Raw genomic sequence first — 22,176 nt, 5'->3', positions numbered from 1 at the left:
TATACTAGTTAATTAGGGAACATAATTATAGTTTGAAATAATTACGGTTGCGACTCAATTTAATTGTTATTATGTGCGCCTCTCCCCACGCTTATACATATATAAAAATAAATTATACATATTAAATATACAATCGTATGACAGATATACAAATGCAATTGCCCGTCTCCACTCTCTCCCTCTCTCGCTCGATTCTCTCCTTCCTCTCCCAATCTCGCTTGCTAGATATACAAATATATGTATATCAGTTACATATATATATAATTATTAGACATATATACATATACACTTTGATAAATATACATATAAAATTTACTTTTCTTCACTCATTGTCTTTTCTCGCTCGTCTCTCTCCTATCTCTAACATATAATTATAAATTATGATTAACAATGGAACTAGTTAAAATTATTTTAATGACTATATGTGAAAGTTGCCTTAATTTATCATTTTTTTTGCATGTTTGGTTGCTTTAAATTTAGAAGCTTGTGTCTGAAATTTGGCTTGCCAAATCAAAATTCAAATAATTTGGTAATAAGTTAATAATGAGATTACAATATCAATATTAAATAATGACGAGGTTATTCAATGGATAGATTTTTACGATTCATTGAACTAAAAGTGAATGTATAAGATATAACTACACATTTGATTTAAACTAATTAAAATTAGAATATACTCTTATTTTTTAATGTACTAGTAATATTTTTCACTAAGAACTTCAGGTTAAGGAAAAAAATTATTTTTCTGATTTTTATCTCATATTTACTGATCTCTATATTATTATCTCACATGCAATACAATATAATATGTAATTTTTAAATATAGATAAATTTCAAATTAAAAATCTTATGTTAAGTTTCCTGAAATGCGAATACATAAATTGTTATTGTCATTTCTCAATTCTAATGCTTACTAAGAACTTAGTGCATTAGGTAATTATACAATAAATTCTTGTAGTTCGATTCTTTTTTAAATTTAGCTCATAACAATAACTTAGTATTGAGTTGTGCATTAGAGACGACATTTTATAAATACGTAATTATCATAAATATCTTAACTATTCTTTCTTTTTCGATCGTCTGGAAGTAGAAACAATGAAATTGAACTACATATGGTAGAAAATCGTATAAATCATCACACATATTTGATTCACACGGTTTGCATGAGTTCTCACACTATTTTTTTTGCAATTCAATCATTTTTCAAGTTCGCTCCTTGACAAAACTTAATGCATCGAATTGTTATAAAATAAACCTTTACAATTTAATTGTTTTTCAAATCCATCGCATATAACAATAACCTAATATGTCGAGTTGTCATACAATAAATCTTTGGCGTCCGATCCCTTTTCAAATCCGTTACAAACGAGAAATTAGTATATCGGACTATCATTTTTTTTATCGCCAAATATAAAAATAAAAATAATTAATAATTTATCAAAAAATAACCCCTAATATAAAGGTCTTTTTGGGAATATTAGACGTGTCATTTCAGTGATTTCATCGTTTCACTTTCTTTCTCACACTCTCTCTGTGATGTTGTAGAAGCAAAAATGGGGAGAAAATCGGTTTTACAAAAGGGTAAGGAAAAAGTCACCGACGGCAAAGCTTCGTCGTCGGCCGGAAAACGTAAGCGTAACTCTAGCGATGATTTCGATGACGATAAAACCGGTGGTCGGAAGAGAAAAGATCGCAGTGTTCTTCAGTTCGTCGATGACGTTGCTTACGAGGTCGATGACGACTACGACGATGACTCTGATTTTGACTTCAGTGACTCTGACTTCTTCGAGCAAGGTATACGTTACAGCTGAAACTCAACTTCTTTTCAGATTTTGAGTGTCTAGCAGAAATGACTGAGAAATTAGGGATTTTCAGTAAATCGGTTGGTTTAGAGCTATACTGGTCTGCATTGATGTAGATTTTTTTGACTATTTGTTTGCATGTTTGAGGTTAGATAAAGGTTTTAAGAGTCGATGATTTGAAGGATTAGCTGCGAATGTTGCTTGAAGGTATATGAGACAGCATAGCAGTGACCTAGTTCCGTTTTGCTTTGTTATGTGTATTCGTGTTTTGGATAATTCAGAGAACTGTCTGAGGAATTAGGGATTTTTGGTAAATCTGTTTGTGTAACTGGTCTGCATTGTCATAGATTTTTATTGACTGCTCATTTTCATGTTTGAGGTTTAAATAAAGGTTTTAATACTTTAAGCTTTTGAAGGATTACCTGTAAAAAGTTGTTTGTAAGTATACGATATAGCATAGCAGTGACCTTGTTCCTTTGATTTGTTCTGTGTAATTGTGTTTGGGATAACTCAAAAAACTGATGAGAAATTAGGGATTTTGGTGAATCTATTTATTTAATAGGCTTAGTACGCATGTTTACACACTTGTGGTTTTCTTTTGCATGTTTGAGGTATGATAAAGGTTTTAGGATTTGAGAATTTTGAATGATTAGCTGTAAAAAGTTGTTTGAAGGTATATGAGACAGCATATCAGTAACCTAATTCCTTTTTTGCTTTGTTCTGTATGTCGTGTTTTGGTTAATTCAGAAAAAAGACTTTGAGAAATTAGGGATTTTGGTGAATCTGTCTGTGTAATAGGCTATGCTAGTATGTGTTTTCAGTTTTCACATACTTGTGGATTTTTTGCATGTTTGAGGCTCTTATGAACTTTTTGAGAACCTAGGCTTTTAAAGCTAAAATTTGCGGTTGAAAAATTATTCTGAAATTGCACCCAGTGGCTTAATATTTTTGTTCATTCTTTGTTTGGTTTCACCAATTAACGTAGCATGGAGGTCTTGTTTAAAATTTACTGATTTTGTTGCCTTGTAGCAAATGAACAAAGAGAAAAGGATTACATGTAGGAATTTATTATGCGATCTTGGAAGTTATTTGTTTGAACGGGATTCACTTTTCTGTAGTAAACTTGGGTTCTAAAAGTCTATGTAAGATAAACCAGAGTCTTGTACTGATTCTGGGTATTTCCCTTTTTAATTTGTATATTTTGATTGTAAATCATTTTGTGTTTCTCAGTGACTGTTGTTCAGACTGTACCTACATAGTACGTACAAGGAATAAAATTATATTTGACAAATCTATTTATATTTTACATTCCTTGAAGATGCACAGTCCAAAGTATGGTTGATTATCTGTTTTCTTTTGATTGACATCTTCTGTGTGTATTATTATTTATATAAAAGGGAAACAGGAGCGTGTTTTAAGCAACAGCTCCCTAGTACTATAATTCTCTTGGCCTAGAACAATTAGTATATCATTCTTTCTTATACTAAGCTTCATACTTAGAAGCAGCTCATACTCGCTGCTTCTAGCTTGATTTATCCCAATCTTCTCTGTACAGGTGCTTGTTGTTTATTACCTCTGTGATTATCCATTTTCAAAGTGTACGCTGGTCAATGCTGCCTCTCAATTTTTACTTCTTTTTTTAAAGAATTATTATCTCTATAGATTCAACTCTTACTGATCAACAACAACAACGTGCCCGATGTAATCCTACAAGTAGGGTCTGGGGAGAGTAGGATGTATGTAGACCTTACCCCTACCTTTGTGGATGTGGGGGTAGAGAGTCTTGTTTCCAATAGACCCTCTGCTGAAAAGAAGTGTAATCAAAACATGATAGAATCATTTGTTTCTTGTTCTAACAATAACAGCATTGCCTAAGTTGCAAAAAAAAAAAAAAAAAAGGAAGAAGAGAGCTTATGAGCCAACCTACCTTAGTTGCGGCAAGATAAACACTGAGCTTAACATTTTTTTATTTGCACAGGGAGATCAGGGAAGTGGGGAGCGAGTTACTATTATTTTTGGTAGCTCACTCTGCCAGAACTATTTTGAGTTTGTTTATCTTATCAATTTGGTTCTCCCTTTGGTGTAAAAAACAGATTTGCTTGAAGAAGAATTTGGAAGTAATGCTGAAATCAAGAATGAACCTGCGAGAACACCCCAACCCCCAGTGATCAAAGAGGAGGAGATGGATGGAGAAGAGCTAGAGCGGATGTTAAGGGAGCGCTATAAACCAGGTTCTAATTTTGTTACCTATGCAGAAGATGCTGATGATAGGAAGAGACAGTCTGAGCAGGAGACACTTGTGCCTTCTCTCAAGGATCCAACTATATGGAAAGTTAAATGCACGGTATAGTAATTGACATTGAAGTGAAAAGCCATTCATACATATTTGTCAGATTGTTGTCATTTAGTTCTTTCCTATTGTCATTCTGGTTTTACAGCTTATGTTGCTTTATTTTTTGTATTTGCGTTGTTCAATAGGTTGGAAGAGAAAGACACTCAGCTTTCTGTCTTATGCAAAAGTATATAGACTTGCTTGCTTTAGGAACAAAGCTGCAGATAATATCCGCTTTTGCACTTGATCATGTGAAGGGATATATATATATCGAGTCTGACAAACAATGTGACGTTTATGAGGTCCTACTCTTTTTTCTCTTTATTATGACATTCTTAGGTCTTGAACTGGCCTTGATGCTTCTGTGGAAGTCGGATCATTCGTTACAGTTTTTTTTTTTTTGGATAAAGTATTCTTTAATGACATTCTAAATGGACTAAACCGAGCTCCTTGTATAGGCATGTAAAGGCCTTTGTAGTATATATTCAACTAGAGTGGCACCTGTTCCACTGAACGAAGTTTCTCATTTGATTGCTGTCCGGAAGAAGTCTAGTGGGATTTCTGAGGGCATGTGGGCACGTGTCAAAAGTGGAATATACAAGGGTGATCTAGCACAGGTACTATTAATTCCATCAGCTGGCTGCTACTTTATCTCTCTTATTGTACATGTAGATGCAATATGACTTATGCTGCTTATTGGCCTCAGTTTACTTGTCTAAGAAATTATGCAAGTGCAACAATAATGAATCACCTTCTTTCATGTGCTTGCTAACTGTTTCATCGTGATCTGTAGGTTGTGGCAGTGAATGATTCGCGGAAGAAAGTGACAGTAAAGCTGATTCCAAGAGTAGACTTACAAGCCATTGCTGACAAATTTGTAATAATTTATATTTGATTTTCCGAATTATTTTATGTTTTTGTTAATGTGAATAACTCTTTCTATATGATGCATAACATGCTACTTCCCATAACATGCTACTCCCTTCTTCTCTTCATTCCCCATCCCAAAAAGAAACAGAAGTAATAGCAAGAGAAAAAACCTGTGTTAGGGAGGGAGGGACGGTGCTGCCCGTGTTTTCTGGGTAATTGTGCATTGGTTATTTGACCTCAACTTTTTAAGAAATGCACATCTTCTTGGAGCTGGTAGTCTTGTGAATTTGTACTTAATTGGTGGTTCTGATTTGAGTATTTCCTGCACTGCACGGCGTAGATACTTCTAATTTTTATGTATTATATTACGATTTTAAATCAAAGTAATGTACTTACTCTTCTCTTTGTTTTAATGTTTGCTCCTATGCTCTATTAGTATATATGCTTGATTTTGACTAAGCACTTAACTTTTTTTGGCTAATTATGCACTTAGCAATCCAGATTTACATCTTATTAATCTACTTTCATTTAACTTAGGCTTATATATATCGTCTGCAGTCCGCTACATAAATGCTGGTTATCATCCTCACTGATAAAAAAATGCTGGTTATCATCATCAATACACCTATAAATTATAATTTAATTAGTCTTCTTAGAATACATTTTTAAGGGCTTTGGATTTCCTCTTTGCAAGAGTTGAACATCTTTTTGATGGAAGTAAGGTATTTCAATAGACGCATCAAGGAGATGCAAATTACAGAAGAAGCAGATGTTAGCTTCTGTACAGTACATTTCCGAGGACAGGGTGCTAAACAATAAAACCTAAAACATATGGGGTTAAGCTAAAGTTAGTAAACTGATAAAAGTCTTAAGGTAGGAGCCAAGATTATGTACAGGGGTGAGATTGCTCCAACTAAAGAGGTATAATATGCTTTTGACTTCAGAGAGTGGGTAAGGGTTGAAATGTCATCAAAACAGTGTGATTCCTCTTGTGCCAAAGACACCCAAAGATGCATGCAGGCATATCATGCCCCAGCTACTGGGTAGTGAAGGATGGTGATTGAATGGTTTTGAGCTGTCTTGGCACATGTAACATCTATACTAGCTGTGTTGTCTTGAGTTAGACAGGCTCTTGTGAGAGCTGTCCATGTGAAGGTCTCCAATGAGAGAGTGCAAAATGCAGGGATTTATTGGCTGTTATCACTGAGAAATTGTTATAAGTACATTTTCACCTGGGTTTATGGTTTTTATTTGACTGGTGGAGGTTTTAATTCCTTTTTTAAAGTCACGGTTTAAGTTGATCGTAAAACATCTCTATACTTTAGTAGTCATAGACTTCTAATATTGTACATTTGTTTCGTTTGATACTGTTCAAAGTATGTAGCATATTGATGTTTCCATACCTTCTCATTTTTTACTTTCAGCTTACTCAGATAGCTGAGTTTTTAAAATTTATAGGGTGGAGGAGTTGCTGCCAAGAAAGGAATTATTCCAGCACCAAGACTAATTAGCTCTACAGAGCTCGAGTAATATCATACTCCATTTGTTATTACTATTCCAATATAATAGGTTGCAAGTATGTGATGTTTTGCCGTAATTTAACTGCAGAGACTTTCGGCCTCTAATCCAGTACCGGAAAGATCGGGATACAAACCTAATGTTTGAAATTCTTGATGGAAAGATGCTGAAGGATGGTTATTTATACAAAAAAGTGGGGACTGATTCATTGAGCTATTGGGGTGTATTGCCTACTGAAGCTGAGCTCCTGAAGTTTGAACCTTCTAGTAATGATGAACCCCAGGATGTAGACTGGCTTACCCAGCTTTATGGTGATCGGAAGAACAAGAGAAATACAAATGATTTTAAGGTTGGTCAGAAAGGAGGTGAGAAAGGGGAGAGTTCTTCAAGCTCTAGTATGGAAAACAATTTTGAAGTAGATGATCTTGTATTTTTTGGGTAGGTTGTCTCTTTACTGTTCACCAACTTAATATCCCCCCCCCCCACCCCCTATTTGTCGTTTTTGCTTAAAAGTTCTTATGTGCTATTACAGTAGGAATGATTTTGGCATTATTATTGGCAAGGAGAAAGATGATAGCTTTAAGGTATATTTGTATCTATTGGCTTTATTTTGCTTTGGGTGAATGATCTCTTATTTTAAAGTGATTATTTCTCAGATCATGAAATATGGATCAGAGAGACCTGTGGTAGTGAGCGTTCAACTGCGTGAATTGAAGCGTGCATCTTTTGATAAGAAGCTATTCACTGTGAAAGACCAGCTAACTAATGTCATTTCAATTGGTGATGTGGTTAGAGTTTTGGATGGTTCCTTGAAGGTTCGGCCTTTTTTCTTTTTGGATGATTATGGTTGTGTCTGAGTCAAGTTGTGCGCGCGCAACTTATCTAATCCACCAGTGACTAATGCTTCTGCTGGCTTTACGAAACCTTGATTCTCGAGGTTGTTGCCCCACTAGGTTATCCCCTCGGAAGGTGGACTGTTATTCAGGGATGGAGTAACATCATTTTATTTGTCATTAGTCTTCTGAAATGATGTAATTGGGAACTAATAAATGCAGGATAAACAAGGAACTGTGAAGCAGATTTACAGAGGTGTCGTCTTTCTATATGACCAAAGTGAACAGGATAATAATGGTTATCTCTGTGTCAAAGGTCAGATGTGTGAAAGAATTGCAAGCAGTGGTGGTGTATTGAACGGGAAGGTCTGTACATTTGTTTTTTTTTAACTAGTCATATTTGTATGCTATCCATATTTGTTGCGCTAATATTTTTGTGCATATTTTATTTAACCAGGGAAGTGAACCCGGTCCCTCAGGTTTAGCAGATTTCTCATCATCACCTAAATCCCCTCTTTCGCCTGAGAAATCTTGGAGAGCGAAGGATGATAATAATAGCTGTATGTTTTAGGAGTCTGCTCTTTTTCTAATTGGTGCCTTGGATCAAGACACTGCTTACTATTAAAATATTGATTCCTTTAAGTTCTGTTTTTATTCTCTCTACAGTCAAGCGCGGGGATGACAATGAAATGTTTTCAGTTGGGCAGTCTCTGAGAATCCGAGTGGGGCCTTTGAAGGGATACCTTTGTCGTGTAATAGCCATACGACGTTCTGATGTTACAGTAAAGCTTGATTCCCAGCAAAAAATTCTTACAGGTTCATACATTTCCTTGCTTTGACTTCTAATGTTATATGGGAGATTGTCACTAAAAACAGTCTTGTCTTTGTAGTCAAATCTGAACATCTTGCGGAAGTTCATGCAAAGAGTTCTGTCGTATCTCTTGGGTACAATTTCTTTACCTGAACAAATTCAAGGAGAAACTTCCAATTACTTTTTGACATTTTTATTTCTTTTAACACTCTTTACTTATTACTATAGGGTCGATGGTGATTCATCAAAACCTTTTGACCTGCTTGGAACAAAGGATGGTTCTGACGGTAAGAAGAGCATTTTGCTCCTTTTCTTGAATGAGTAGTACTCCCTCCATCCCAATTTATGTGGCGCTGTAAGGGAAGACTTTGTTATGTTTACCAGATTGCCCTTACTAAAGTCACTTTAGTGCTTACTTTTAGTTTTGACTTTTCTTCACAATAGTGTTAAATGGGACCCAATAAGGGCAATGATGGTGCCATTAAATAAATGCCAAATAAAGAAAGGTGACATTATTCCTGGGATGGACTAAAAAGGAAAGTGTGCCACACAAATTGGTGCAAAGAGGGTAGTACTTTTTATTTCAGAGTAAAAGCACCAAATCGGTGCAGTTACATACAAAAACAAAAAGCCTAGTGAGCAGAGGAATTCAAGTAAGTTGGAACATCATACATCTGTCATCCTATACCAAAAGCCAAAAGATATAAGCATGACTATTAAGTTTGTGTGTTGAGTAACTAAGCCTTCAAAGCATCTTCTGTTCCTTTTCCGCCCAACTAATCCAAAAAAAATGCATGTAGGGATGGTCATCCATGTCTTCCTATTCTGTTATGCATTCTCTTCCTTCCTGCAACATTGCAGTTCGTCGCATATCGATGGCATTTACCATGTTTGATTGTATAAGTTGAGAATCATGCACCACAGTTTTCTGGCAGTGTGCCTTTTCCTCGCATATGGAACCTCTGCTGCACAATACCATTCCGACCCTTTATAGTTCTGTTTGTGTCTAACACGCTTCATTTGCAGTTATCCAACAAGAACTTATTGTGTATGAACTTACCAGCGATTTTTTTTTTTCTTCTGGCAGATTGGATGGTTCAAGGGGCTACTGCCACCGAGGGTAACACCGGGAATGCATCATGGGGTGCATCTGGAGGTAGTGATAGAACTGTTGCTGACTCTGGGCAAGATGATGGTTGGGCGAAAGCTACTTCTGCTGCTGCTGCCACTAGTGGTGCGTCTGGTGGCTGGGGCAAAAAGGTTGAATCACATCAAGAGAGCACTGAGAAGGTTACAGATGGATCCTGGGGCAGTTCTGTGCAAAAACAAGGGAATAATGATGATTCTGGAAAAACCTCATGGGGCAAGCAGGACGGTGGATCTTTTTGGGGTAAGCAATCTGATGCAAATGCAGAGACTGACTGGAAAAAACAAGATGGTGGATTGGACAAGACAGATAGCAAAACCTCGTGGAGTCAGCAGGGTGCCGGATCTTCTTGGAATAAAAGTGATGGTGGATCGTCTTCAAGTAAGCAAGCGGGTGGATCTTCTTGGGGTCCGCAATCGGATGCAAATGCTGAAACTGGATGGACAAAGCAGGATGGTGGATCAAATAAGACAGATAGCAAAACCTCGTGGAGCCAGCAGGATGCTGGATCTTCTTGGAAGAAGAGTGAAGGTGAAGGTGGATCCTCTTGGGGGGGTAAGCAGTCTGATGCAAAGGCAGATAATGACTGGAAAAAGCAAGATGGTGGATCTAGCGGGAGTAAGCCAGACAGCAAAACCTCTTTTAACCAGCAGGGTTCTGGATCTTCTTGGAATAAAAGCAACGGTGAATCTTCTTGGGGTAAGCAATCTGATGCAAATGCAGAGACTGCCGGGGAAAAGCAAGATGGCGGATCTAGTTGGAGCAAGGCTGATGACAGCAAAACCTCTTGGAGCAAGCAGGATGGTGGTTCTTCTTGGAACAAAAAGGATGATGGATCTTTCTCCAAGCCAGCTGGAGGTACTTCTTGGGACAAAGGAAGTAGTGGATCTACTTGGAATAAGAAGGAAGCTGGATCTGGTGGGGGAGAAGATACCAGATCTACTTGGGGCAAACCGGATGGTGGATCTTCTTGGGGTAAAGAAGCTGCAGGGGGTTGGAAAGAAGGTGAGAGTGGGAATAGTGGTGGTACGGACCAAGAAGGAGGGAGCTGGGGAAGGCCAAGAGAATTTGATGGAGGTCGTGGATCAGGTGGTAGGAGAGGACGAGGTGGTTGGCGAGGAGGTCGAGATCAAAGTGGTAGAGGAAGATCCTTCAATCAAGGACAGTCTAGTAGCTGGACTACTGATGGTGAAGATAATAATAATAATTCTAATAATGTATCATTTAAGGGTAACCAGTCTAGTTGGAGTAATTCACAGGAACATGGTAAAAATGTTAATGAAGACACCAGTGGTCCTAATAATCAATCGTCTGATTTCCAGAGCACTGGTGGTTGGGGTGCTTCCAAACCATCAAATGATGGATGGTCTTCTAGTTGGAATAAAAATTCAGCCACGACTGAGGTAGGAAGTTCTGGTGGAAACCAGTCTGATTGGGACAAAAAATCTGGTGAAGTGGGTGGAGCCGCTGGTTGGGACAACAAGATTACCCAGAAAGCTTCAGAAGGTAACAACTCTGCATGGAATAGCAAATCTGCAGTCGAACAAGATGGAAATGGAAAAAATCAAAATGATCCATGGAAAAAGACTTCTGATGGAGGTTCATCTACTGGATGGGGTCAAAGTAATTCGTGGAAGAGTGGAACTAATGATGCGGGTGGAACTCAAGATTCTTGGAGCAGCAAAAGTAACTGGAGTTCTGGAAGTGGCTTTGGTAGCAACAACCAGCAATCTGATTCTTACAGTGACAGGGGAAGAGGTGGTAGTTGGAGGGGAGGCCGTGGTAGATCAGATAGGGGTGGATATGGAGGTAGGGGTGGTTCAGATGGTGGTGGCTTTGGAGGTAGGGGTGACTCAGATGGTGGCGGCTTTGGAGGTCGGGGAGGTTTTCGAGGTAGAGGGGACAGAGGAGGTTTTAGAGGTAGAGGATCAGATGGGGGAGGATTTCGTGGTAGAGGGCGTGGAAGGAGGGATGGAAGTGGTGAATGGCAGAATAGAAATGATTCGCAGGAAGATAAACCCTACAGTTGGAGCAAAGGCTCTGGCAGTGATGCTGAGGGATGGAAATCTAATACGGGCAGTTGGAGCCAAGATAACAATAACAAAGGCAGCTGGAAAAGTGCTGATAGTACAGGTTATGCTGAGGATGGTGGATGGAAGAAAGGATTCGACTCTGAAAAGAATGCGAGTGGAAGTGGTGCTAGTACTACCAGTTGGAATAGTCCAGGAAATAGTTGGAAAGCATCAACTACTACTACAGGAGGTAATGCTGATGATGGTGGATGGAAAAAAGGATTTGACTCTGAAAAGAATGCGAGTGGAAGTGGTGCTAGTACTACCAGTTGGAATAGTCCAGGAAATAGTTGGAAAGCATCAACTACTACTACAGGAGGTAATGCTGGTGATGGTGGGTGGAAAAAAGGATTCGACTCTGAAAAGAATGCGAGTGGAAGTGGTGTTAGTACTACCAGTTGGAATAGTCCAGGAAATAGTTGGAAAGCATCAACTACTACTACAGGAGGTAATGCTGATGATGGTGGATGGAAGAAAGGATTCGACTCCGAAAAGAATGTGAGTGGAACTGGTGGCAGTTGGAAGACTGAAGGAAATAATTGGAAAACATCTACTGCTACTACGGGAGGTACATCGTCAGGGTGGGGTCAGCAGACAACTGTTAGTGAAAAGGAGGTTCAGAATGACAAGGGAACAAGTTGGAACCAGGGAACTGGGTCAGGAAACGCGAGCACAGCTTGGACTGCAAACAAATCCAACACTGACGATGTGAACAAACCAAAAGAAACAAACGATGGACCGAGTGATGCATGGGGTAAATCAACCAGCTCTTGGGGCAAAGGAACCAGCTCTGGTGGCCAGGGAGACTGGTGACAGCTTTGGACGGTAATTGTATGTAACATAAAGTTGGTCGATATTATAATCTAAATCTTTGCCTTAAATGATGCACAGATTCTACTTGCAGATATTTGGGATGACAATCTCAACGTTTTTTTACATTAAAAGATGAACTATTTGAAACTTCATTAGCTGCCGGTATACAATGCTTAATATACTTGCTCGGTTGAGATTGTTATGTTAAATATTTTGATTTTAAACCGACTCCTGTTATGCTCTTCCAAATTGATCTGTTTAATTTAGAACTGGCTAAAATGTTTAATGTACAGGTCCTTTTGTATTTGCCAGTTTTCTTGTTGAACGTTATAGTAATAATTTTGTCCTTAATTTATGCAGGTTATTTTGCTATGGAGGGTCGATTGGGCCATCCATGTAATTATGGTTTGTACAAATAACAAATGACGGACTAGCTCTTGGGGGAAGCATGGATTGGGACTTTAGATGCTTAGATGTATCGTAAGTTATTACTCTTGAATTGCAGGACATAGAACTTTTGGAATGTTGGATGTTCGATAAAGACTCTTCATTTTCAATTTCGAAACTGATAATTGTCGCGGTGCTTGCTTTCGCGACGACTTTAACATGTAGCCTTTGGCATGATTATGTTTGGTCGTGTTATTTACTTCTGTTTGATACTTATTCTGGGGGTGTCTTCATGCATGTTAGTTCCATGGATGTGATAATATTTCGAGTAAATGATGGCTCTGCATAATCAAATTTGGAGTCTTTAGATGAGACCTTGATGTTCTTATAAATGAAGAATAACTGTGTCTTGGAATCTATAGTTCACGAAGAAAACTCGCAAGATAATAATATGTGATCGCTCTATTTGGTCCAATATGGTCGGTGAATTGTAGTTTGATGGTAGTAAATAGTTGGCTGTAGTACTGCTATGATACTTGCTTTTGTTTACTATCTATTTGTCTCTTTTACTTTAATTACTTCTTTTTTAATCTTTTTTGTTTTTTTCTTGAGCTGAAGGTTTATCGGAAGTCTCAGTTACCTCACCTTTGAGAGGTAAGGTTTTGTGTACATTCTCAAGTAAAATGCTATTTTGCATTATTGAACTTGAAATGTTGAATTATTATTATCAAGTGAAAAGGATGTTTAGAATTCCTTAAATCACTCGCACATGGAGATTATTAGGCGTAGAAAACAAAAGAACACATCGTATCAATGTGTTTGGTTGAATTGAAAAAGGCTAAAAAGTCATAACTCATAATAGGCTCTGAAATTGATGTATGATCTGAAAAAGGTACCATAGCCAACCATACTCTTTATCTTTCTAAAATTTAATTATACAATTTTCAACACTATAATTCATCATCATTTAGCACAAAAAGTCAAAAAAATCCAATAGCCACCAATTCTAAGTCATACTCAAGCTCCCCACAAGAAGAAAATAAATTTTAAAAAAATAAGTGAAAACAAAGTGGTGACATCGAGTAGTAAACAACCCATAAATACCTCTTCTCAGAAAGCCAGTCTCGTTTATATTTAAATTACTTCATTTCTTAAGCAGATTCTGTTTCTACATTTCTTTCTTTGCTATCCACCATTCTTTTAAGTTTTTAAGTAAAGGGTATGTGACAATAATATGTATATATCATATTGTTAAGTGCAGGGTTGAAATTTAAAATTTAAACTATTTTTAAAAATAGAACAACATTATTAAATAAAAAATTGGAAAAAGACATAAAAAAGTGAAACCTAAGAGTGTGACTCAATATCTAACAACAACCCATAAATTCCTCTCTTTGACATTCCTATCAATCAATTTATTATTATATACAAAGAAATAATTGGGACCCTTGAAATTGTCAAGTTGCAATATTTTTTCTTATATCTTTTGATTCTTTTTTGAATAAATATAACAATATAAGTAAATGCTATAGTAAGATTAAAAATAATTGGTTGGTGTACAAAAATAACATAATTAAAAGAGATAATAAGATAGTATAATGAGTGGTTGATGATAATTTTTGTGGTGCGCCGCTCCCAAACATCATTCCAAAAAAATCACTATCATCGCCGGCGCCGGTGGACCCCCCACCGCCACTCCCGCTAGCTCCGGTGGTGGTCCCTCCTCCATAGGATATACTTATACTTTTATCCCTGTTTTTTTATAATAATGAAATATAATATTAGAAATTGAATCGTAATATTTTCGATATAAAATATAAATGTATATATATAGATGTGGAAGAGTGAGTTACTAGAGATTTAACATATCTACATGTAAATAAATTTAAGATTGTAGTATTTGTACCTGTTAATAAAAATTATTATAACTTTGTATATGTGTGTAATTGCTTAAATTTGTCTGGCCAATCATAAGAATCAAAGCACCTTTCGGAATCCACACTGTCTTTTCATTTTTTGAGTTTCTCATATATAATAAAGTATCTCTACTCCTTTTCTACAATTATTTAGATTTTTTTATCGAATTTTCCAATTTAATATGAGGTCGATACCTTGCTCAATTTGCATGATGCAAGCCTCAAATATGTGACCTAAATCACGAGTCTCTCACTCATTGTCACTTGAACTAAGCTCCACCAATTTAAGAATAAATTCATAATTTCAAAAGCATAATATCTTTTGTATTAAATATTGAATAAATTTAAATTTTCATCCCCCTTACCACCACCACACACTCCTTTATTTTTTCTTTTCTAATATCATTCAATAATTTTTTTGTTATACAAAGAAAATAGTTGAGAGTAGATGTCCCATTATGGGTCTAATTTTCTTGATAATGACACATTTAAAATTTATTACAAGAAATATGAGAAAGTGAGTAATTTTTTGTTTATTCTTTTTTTTTGTTTTTTATTTATCAAATATATTAATTAAACGATTCTAATAGGTTAGAAAATGAAAAGGTTTTTTTGACATGACATTTTCTAAGAGTCTAATACATCCAAAAAAAAAAAGAAAGGAGAGGAAATTGTTTATTTACAAAATAACATATTTATTAAATATTGGTGTAAGTACAACAACAACATTCCTAACCTTAATTCCATAAGTGAAGTCCAAAAAAATAATGTACCACATATTTTATCAACGTTTGACTATAGAGTTTGAATTAGGTTTTAAAAAATTCTTCAAAAATCTATTTGGCATAGGTTTTGAATGATAGTTTTAAAAAGATGTCACTGAAAAAAGTTCAAGTTTCAAAAACCAGATAAACTTTTCGGACTTTCACGAATAAAATTTCACGATCAACATAACTTTAAATTTTAAAAAATCATAACTTCAAAAATGAAAGTTAATGATTTTAAACATTCTATCACTAAATAAGAATCTTTATAAAATAGAGAGATTGTTTTCGACACAAGTCAGTCTAATATGTGCTAGTACTTGCATTTTTTCCACTAAATCTTTAATACCAAATTGAGCAACTAGGCTATATGGGCCCTACCTTTATCTTTAGTCCAAAAGGCCCAATTAATATCAAATGTGGGGCCCAAACACTTTATTAAAAAAGTACATGTTGGGCCCACTTTTTTGCATGGGCTGGAATGCATGAACCCAAAGAATCTAACTTCACATCTCTCTCACACTCTTATTAGATAACCTCACATGACCTAATCTTCCCTTTTTGCCCTTCACTAAATTTAATTATAATTATTACCACTATACTATATAGATTAGATACATATATAAAATATAAAGATTCTATCTTGACCTCTTTATGTTGTTAGTAATTTATTAGATGTAACAGTGATTTATAATGTGACTGAAAACTATGAAATTCTAAGATTAACTTTCAGTTGAAGTTAAAATACCAAATGATTACTTATCATCTATCTAAATTCTAAAGTCACACAAAGTTACCAAGAGACATAGTGAACACTTATATATTTAGTTGAGTTAGAACAAAAGTTGACTCGAAAATCACAAATAATACATAGATTGATGGGTGACGTTAAAAGTGACTAGGTCCACGAGTTGATCAAATACAGGAAAAAAAATGGACCCCTTTCTTGAGTAGTGACATCTCCATCACCTTTTAAATTCTCAAATATTATGCATAATATAATATTACTAAAGGTAACTTTACTTATCAATAATAAAATATAGAAATTTCAGTACGAGTGATAAAAATATTATAATTTTTAATAAAAGGTTTTCACACGTTTAAGTCTTTTTGAATGGAATTTTTTTCGTTTTAATTATAGATCTCAAATTGAAATTAATTAAATAAAAATATTTAATATAAACTTTTTCATATAATTTTAATCAATTTTAATATGATAATCAAAAAACTAAATAGGAAAAATAAAGTGACATTACTTAAATCTATATGGACTTGACTATAGAAAAAGACAACTCAAAGAATACACAAGGCTCTATTAAGATTCTCAACGCACGTATTATCTCGTGGATCCATGTATCATATATACCTTTCTACTTATTCTAACCCTTATATCAAAATAAAACATGCTTTCTCCGTTTCGATTTGCTTTTCAAAAAATTAACTTGACATGGAATCTTTTTTTAAAAGAAACTTTCAAAACTTTGTAATTGAAACTAACATAAGTAAAATGTATCAAAATATTTTAATCTAATGCTGCACGTAAAAAGTTAAACCTAAAAAATGTCAAAAAAGAAAAGCTTATTTTTAAACAGATGAAAAAAGAAAATAAACCAAAAAAATCGAAACGGAGAGAGTATATTCTTTAGCCTTTAACGAATCCACACTATCTTCTATTTGATCAACGCTCTCACTGCGACATAAGAACAAAAAAAGAAATAGCATTTTTGAAGATTTAAAAACTATAGTAAACAAAAAAAAAATTAAAACAAGAATTAGTAGGTTCCTTAATTTTATTCCACCATCACCCCACAATCATATACTTTACTACTGATATTATTCTCTTTCGCTTTTAAGCCTACGCAACAGTAAAATACGTCAAGTATCTAAATTCTATTTTCTAATACATTCAGCAGCTATCACAACAAGATATCAGATAACTTTATCCTCAATAACTTACACAAATTAAAAAAAAATTCACTAACATTTTTTTTTTATGTTTACTTGTATTAAGTTATAATCTCCTCAATTTTTTTTCATCTATTTGAGTAACCGTTAAATCATTTAGTCTGTCTTTTTTCATGTAATTTCTAATTATCCAAATTTTAAGTATACTAAAATTATGAAATTATTTAAATACTAGGGGTAAAAATGTCAATATTTAAGAAATGTTGGGTGGGTGGGGGGAGGAGTTGTGTACCTTGGGGCACCAAAAACACCAGCATTAAGAGTGAGTTGATCAATAATAGCAGCGGATTTGGGCTCCACGCTCGAGGCTTTCGCGTATTGGTTACCGAGTCCTTCACCTGATGGCACAAAAAATGCTCCATTTACCATTATATCTCCATCTGTTCTCCAATTCCACCCACTCCACTCTCTCTCGTCTGTCTCCACGCGCTTTGTCACCTATTAAAAAAATAAAAATACTTTTTTATTAAGGCGTTTTTCGATCTACGATTTCTCGGAGCGAAGGGTTGGACGGATAGTATGAGTCCTCTGACTTCTAGCTATGTGTTGTGCGGCTCCATTTTAGGGGTAATTATGCATTTTGCAAAACATTCTTGTTAATACTTAAATCATCAATTGAGAGTACTATGTGTTTTCTTTTCTCTAAGTGGAAAATTTGGAAATTGAAATATGGTCCCCACAGAAAGGATCAATTTTTCCACAATAAATAAGACAGTAAAACAGAAAAAAAGCATGTGTTGTAGTCTAGTTAGGGAGGGTTTATTTGTGAAGTTTGAAAAAAAAAAACATAAATATGACATTTAGGGAGGGTTTATTTGTGAAGTTGAAAAAAAAAAACATAAATATGACATTTAAACTTTTTTCCCTTTTTGGTATTTCAATTAGAAATTCGGAACTTCTATTAAATTCGAATTGCACATTTCAAGGCTAACCAACATGCAAAGCTCAAACACAAAAATTGAGTAAAGATGAGTTACCACTATACCACAACTCATGCTAATGACATTTAAGCTTTGTATAAGTAGTCATGTATCTCTTTTTCTTTAAGAAAATAAAGGTTATAGTGTCTGAATTGACTCGTACATTTTGAATAATTGTATAGAATACTCCTTATTCTTCTGTGCTACAATAATTGAAATTCTTTTACACTTATTAGGAAAGAAGACTCTCGATGTTTTATTGGATGAATGAATTTACTAGTCAATTATTCAGATTAATTAAACGAGTAGATTTTGAATATAAATATTAAAAAAAGACAAAGAAAGAGAAAAATACCTCTTTAGCATTAGCATCGACTGGTGCAGTATATCGATTGCCTTGACTATTAATTGTAGGATTAGCACTTCCTCCAATTGCATACATTTGCCATTCAGTAAAATCATTGTTGACTACATGTATATATCCTCTTCTACATCTTGGCATCCTTTGTACTAATCCTACTCCAAAATGATTAAATGCTATTGTCACCTATTCACAAAATTAATTACATATTAGAGGAAAAAAAATATATTATACGAAATATTTTAATTTTATTCTAAGCTTTAGAGCTCTAATACGAAGTATAACGAATGATAAATTTAAACCATATGAATAAATAAATTAAAAAAGTATTGAGTTCGAGAGTTTTGTCTTAAAAGTTTACTCTCTTTGTTTGAAAATAGAGAAAAAAATTTAATTTTATAGTCCTAAATTAAAGTTAGGTAAAATGTATTAAAAGTATCACTTTAAATCTGTGGCATTAAACATGATATGTGGAAAGTTGAAATTAAATTATTTTTATAAAATAAAAAAAATAAGAAGAAAGTAGATCGTTCCTTATGAAATAGAAGGAGTTACTCATTTAAAATCGAAATAAATCAAAATCACTGTAATCCAACATGCATGAACTTCAAATTCTTAATTTGTCTTTAGATAAATTTAAAGCTTCGTTTCAGAAGTAATCATATTAAAACTTTATCAAGATGAAATTCAAAGTATAATGAATAACTATATTATTTGAACTTTTCAAAATATGCATAATAAATTGTTTATATGTGTGTATTTTTTAAAAAATTTAATAACGATATAATAATATTTTTTAAAAATTCGAGCAACGTAAATCTAACCTGCATTCCGGCATCAGGCGAGTAACTATCATCATGTCCCAATAGCATAACTTCATCATGGTGACTGAAATAGCTATTAGAAATCGTTATACCAGTGGACCCCATAATAGCATCAATTAAGCCATCAGTACAATGCGATAAAGCACAATGATCAATCCATATATTCCGTGACGAAAATATCGAGATCCCGTCGCCGTCCGATCTACCCCGGTGACCGACGTGCGTCGGCGTCGACCGTATATCAGTATTTCCCGACGGTAAACAATTGTAAATATGAATATTGTGTATAATCACATTGCTAATATACTGCAACGTTATGCATCCGTTACCGGTGATGTGAACTTTCGCTCCCCGGCCGTCGATTGTTTTGTAACTGTTAACGATGAGTTCGTGTTTCAATTTTATGAACATATCGCCGGAGAAGATGATCCAGAGTGGTTCTTCCTGGATTACAGCGTGCCGGAGTGTTCCCTGAGTTGGATTTACGGTGTCGAGATCTGAGGAATCGGAAACGACGTAGTATTTGCCGTTTTTACCTCCGATTGCGTTCTGGCCGAAACCTATAGCGCAATCGGCTAAACGCTGCCGGTTTTTCGACCAATTTGGATCGCAGCGCCAGCAATCGTCGATTGGATTTCCGGTTTCACATTGAGTAGTTATGGCGTTCATGGTGGTGTTCAATAGTTGCCTTCTCGAAATCGATTCATTCACCTTCCTGTAAACAATGAAAAAAATACTTTTAGCATAGCACTATCGCATCGAATTTCATCAGAACAGTCAAATTTAGTACTAAAATCGATATGAATATGTGACAATTTTGAGCTCAACCAACATATGCCTAGTGGGGAGCAAGATGAGTGATACATTTGGCTAGCGTTGGTGAAGAATGCAAGCAAAATTGGAGCTCGAGTATAGAGAAGGTCATATTTGTGGTGAAATTTAGCTATTTGAAGACATTGTAGCGAGATGGAGTTTCGTCAATGTGGTAAGTACTCTTTCATTCTTAATCAAAAATTTCGAATTCTGAGTTCTAATTGTTGAACTATCTTTGGTACACTATGTTTTACCTCCAATCTGAGACTTCCTGATACAAAGTCCGATTAGTTTTAATCCTAAAACGAACATCGAACACCTCAAGAGAAACCAATTGAATTTTGTGGATTTTCTTGTAAAAAACAGAGACAGTAGCCAAACAACAATAATAATATATTCAGTATAATTCAACAAGTGAGCTCAGTATAATGTACGTAGACCTTACATGAGCTAGAGAAGTTATTTCTGATAGACCCTCGACACGAGAAAAAGCACAAAGATGCTTATATGAGCAAAAAATACTAAGAATATGAGGTAATGTTGAGCATAAAGTTAGAATCACCTTTGTACTTCTTGAACCACAACTTCAGGGTAAGGATGTTGATGAGGAAGTGTGAGATTAAAGGAAACTATAATTTGTGGGAAAAAAGATACTAACAAACAAAACAAGAGAATGCATATAAGAGAAAACATCTTTGTAAGTGTAACAACAAATTTGATTGAATGAGTTAATATATTCTTTTGTATTTGTTGTTGTGTTTCTTGTGTAAAAGGAACTCTCTCAATGGAGGGAAGAGATTTCTTGCTCTTGAATTATTTTGGAAAACATAAATGTTTTATAATAACAATATAGTTGAGCACTAGTAACAAATTTTTTAATAATAATGGTGTTTTTTGGACTTTGTAGTAGTATATTTTTGTGTGTATATGCAAAGCCAAAACCCAATACCCACACAAGGAAAGTTTAGTTTTTTTTGTGTGAGAAAAGAGAGGAAGAAGCCCTCTTCTTGTTTTTCTCTCTTTCTGCCGCCTTCTTTTGCCACTTCCATAAATATGTCCTTCTTAATTTTTTCGTTATATGAATAAACATTTAAATTTGTATAAAATTAAATTAGTAGACACATATATTTTGTGTAATGTAATACATAAGATGTTATGTATGACACAAAATTATCATATTAGTTGATGTGTAAGACGAATTTGTCTATTAATTTAGTTTTATATAAGTTTAAGTGTTTACTTCAGGACATTTGAAATTAGAAGGTATAAATATAAGTTAAAGTGAAATTAAAAGACATATTTTTATATTATGTATAATTATTTTATACAACAGTCATATACTCTGTTCTTCCGTCTCAATTTAAGTGTATTATTTTACATTTTAATCAATTTTAAAAAGAAAGTATTTTCTCTTATTTAGTAATTTTTTTAATTTCTATATTATATCAAGTAACAAGTTTATATGAGAACTATACATATTAGAAGTCTTTGTTTTTTCTTAAATTTTATGTTTAGCTAAATTAAGATTAGAATAATTCATAGTTGCTCCATCCTAATTTATATTTATATGATTTTTTTGAGAGTCGTAATTTGACTCTCGATATTTTAAGAGCATGTTGGCTCAGCTTAAAAGCTGGTCAAACTGACTTAAAAGCTGATTTTTGACTTATTTAGCTGTTTGGCAATACTCAAAATAGCTTATTTTAAGTTAAAAAAAAACTTATTTTAAGCCAAAAGTTAAAAGCTGGGGTAGGGGTGCTTTTTTTTTTAGCTTATAAGCTGTTTTAAGTTGACCACATTTTTATCTTTTTTCCCTTAATATTTTTATACAATCTCCAAATTACAATATAACCCTAACATCTCTTTCTTCCATTTTTCCCTTTTCACGTTTGGCATAGCAACTTCAGCACTTTTATCCAAACACATAACTGCTTATTTTAAAAATAAGTTTCAGCACTTTCAAAAGTACTTTTTTAAAGCTGCTTTTATTAAGCCTATCCAAACGGGCCCTAACTATATCATATAAAT

The 22,176-nt window shown here is 34.5% G+C and overlaps 2 protein-coding genes across 4 annotated transcripts; one reads left to right on the top strand and one right to left on the bottom strand.

Moving 5' to 3' along the window:
- Positions 1 to 1,489: 1,489 nt before the first annotated feature.
- Positions 1,490 to 12,876, top strand: LOC107004482 (protein RNA-directed DNA methylation 3). 2 transcript variants are annotated; one of them, XM_015202688.2, is made up of 16 exons: positions 1,490 to 1,794; positions 3,896 to 4,146; positions 4,281 to 4,436; positions 4,593 to 4,751; positions 4,928 to 5,011; positions 6,463 to 6,530; positions 6,613 to 6,960; positions 7,055 to 7,106; positions 7,179 to 7,337; positions 7,578 to 7,721; positions 7,813 to 7,915; positions 8,022 to 8,171; positions 8,246 to 8,300; positions 8,395 to 8,453; positions 9,254 to 12,210; positions 12,559 to 12,876. In XM_015202688.2, the coding sequence occupies exons 1-15, from the start codon at positions 1,554 to 1,556 to the stop codon at positions 12,196 to 12,198; spliced, it is 4,974 nt and encodes a 1,657-aa protein (XP_015058174.1). In that variant the 5' UTR covers positions 1,490 to 1,553; the 3' UTR covers positions 12,199 to 12,210; positions 12,559 to 12,876. The 2 variants fall into 2 exon arrangements, with proteins under 2 accessions (XP_015058174.1, XP_015058173.1); XM_015202687.2 differs by having other exon boundaries at positions 9,254 to 12,216.
- Positions 12,877 to 14,087: 1,211 nt separating this feature from the next.
- Positions 14,088 to 21,186, bottom strand: LOC107005126 (probable pectate lyase 13). Of its 2 annotated transcripts, none has more exons than XM_015203623.2 (5): positions 20,711 to 21,186; positions 19,336 to 20,050; positions 18,506 to 18,697; positions 17,463 to 17,668; positions 14,088 to 14,337 (listed from the first exon to the last, which is right to left on the bottom strand). In XM_015203623.2, exons 1-5 carry the CDS (start codon positions 20,839 to 20,841, stop codon positions 14,112 to 14,114), a joined length of 1,470 nt encoding a protein of 489 aa, XP_015059109.1. In that variant the 5' UTR covers positions 20,842 to 21,186; the 3' UTR covers positions 14,088 to 14,111. The 2 variants fall into 2 exon arrangements, with proteins under 2 accessions (XP_015059109.1, XP_015059110.1); XM_015203624.2 differs by lacking the exon at positions 20,711 to 21,186 and adding an exon at positions 20,594 to 20,672.
- Positions 21,187 to 22,176: the final 990 nt, after the last annotated feature.

This window comes from Solanum pennellii, chromosome 11 (genome assembly GCF_001406875.1).
Source record: "Solanum pennellii chromosome 11, SPENNV200".
NCBI classification, from domain to species: Eukaryota; Viridiplantae; Streptophyta; class Magnoliopsida; order Solanales; family Solanaceae; genus Solanum; species Solanum pennellii.
Note: the sequence above shows the minus strand (reverse complement) of the source record. Positions and strands in the feature narration are given on the sequence as shown.

Excerpts from the sequence above, each read along its gene's own strand:
- LOC107004482 (XM_015202688.2), top strand. The coding sequence starts at position 1,554 with ATGGGGAGAAAATCGGTTTTACAAAAGGGTAAGGAAAAAGTCACCGAC. Across the intron at positions 4,437-4,592 it reads AACAATGTGACGTTTATGAG|GCATGTAAAGGCCTTTGTAG; the intron begins GTCCTACTCTTT and ends CTCCTTGTATAG. Across the intron at positions 4,752-4,927 it reads ACAAGGGTGATCTAGCACAG|GTTGTGGCAGTGAATGATTC; the intron begins GTACTATTAATT and ends CGTGATCTGTAG.
- LOC107005126 (XM_015203623.2), bottom strand. The coding sequence starts at position 20,841 with ATGTTTTCTCTTATATGCATTCTCTTGTTTTGTTTGTTAGTATCTTTT. Across the intron at positions 17,669-18,505 it reads TCGATGCTAATGCTAAAGAG|GTGACAAAGCGCGTGGAGAC; the intron begins GTATTTTTCTCT and ends TTTTTTTAATAG. Across the intron at positions 14,338-17,462 it reads GGTGTTTTTGGTGCCCCAAG|GGATAAAAGTATAAGTATAT; the intron begins GTACACAACTCC and ends ATAAAAAAACAG.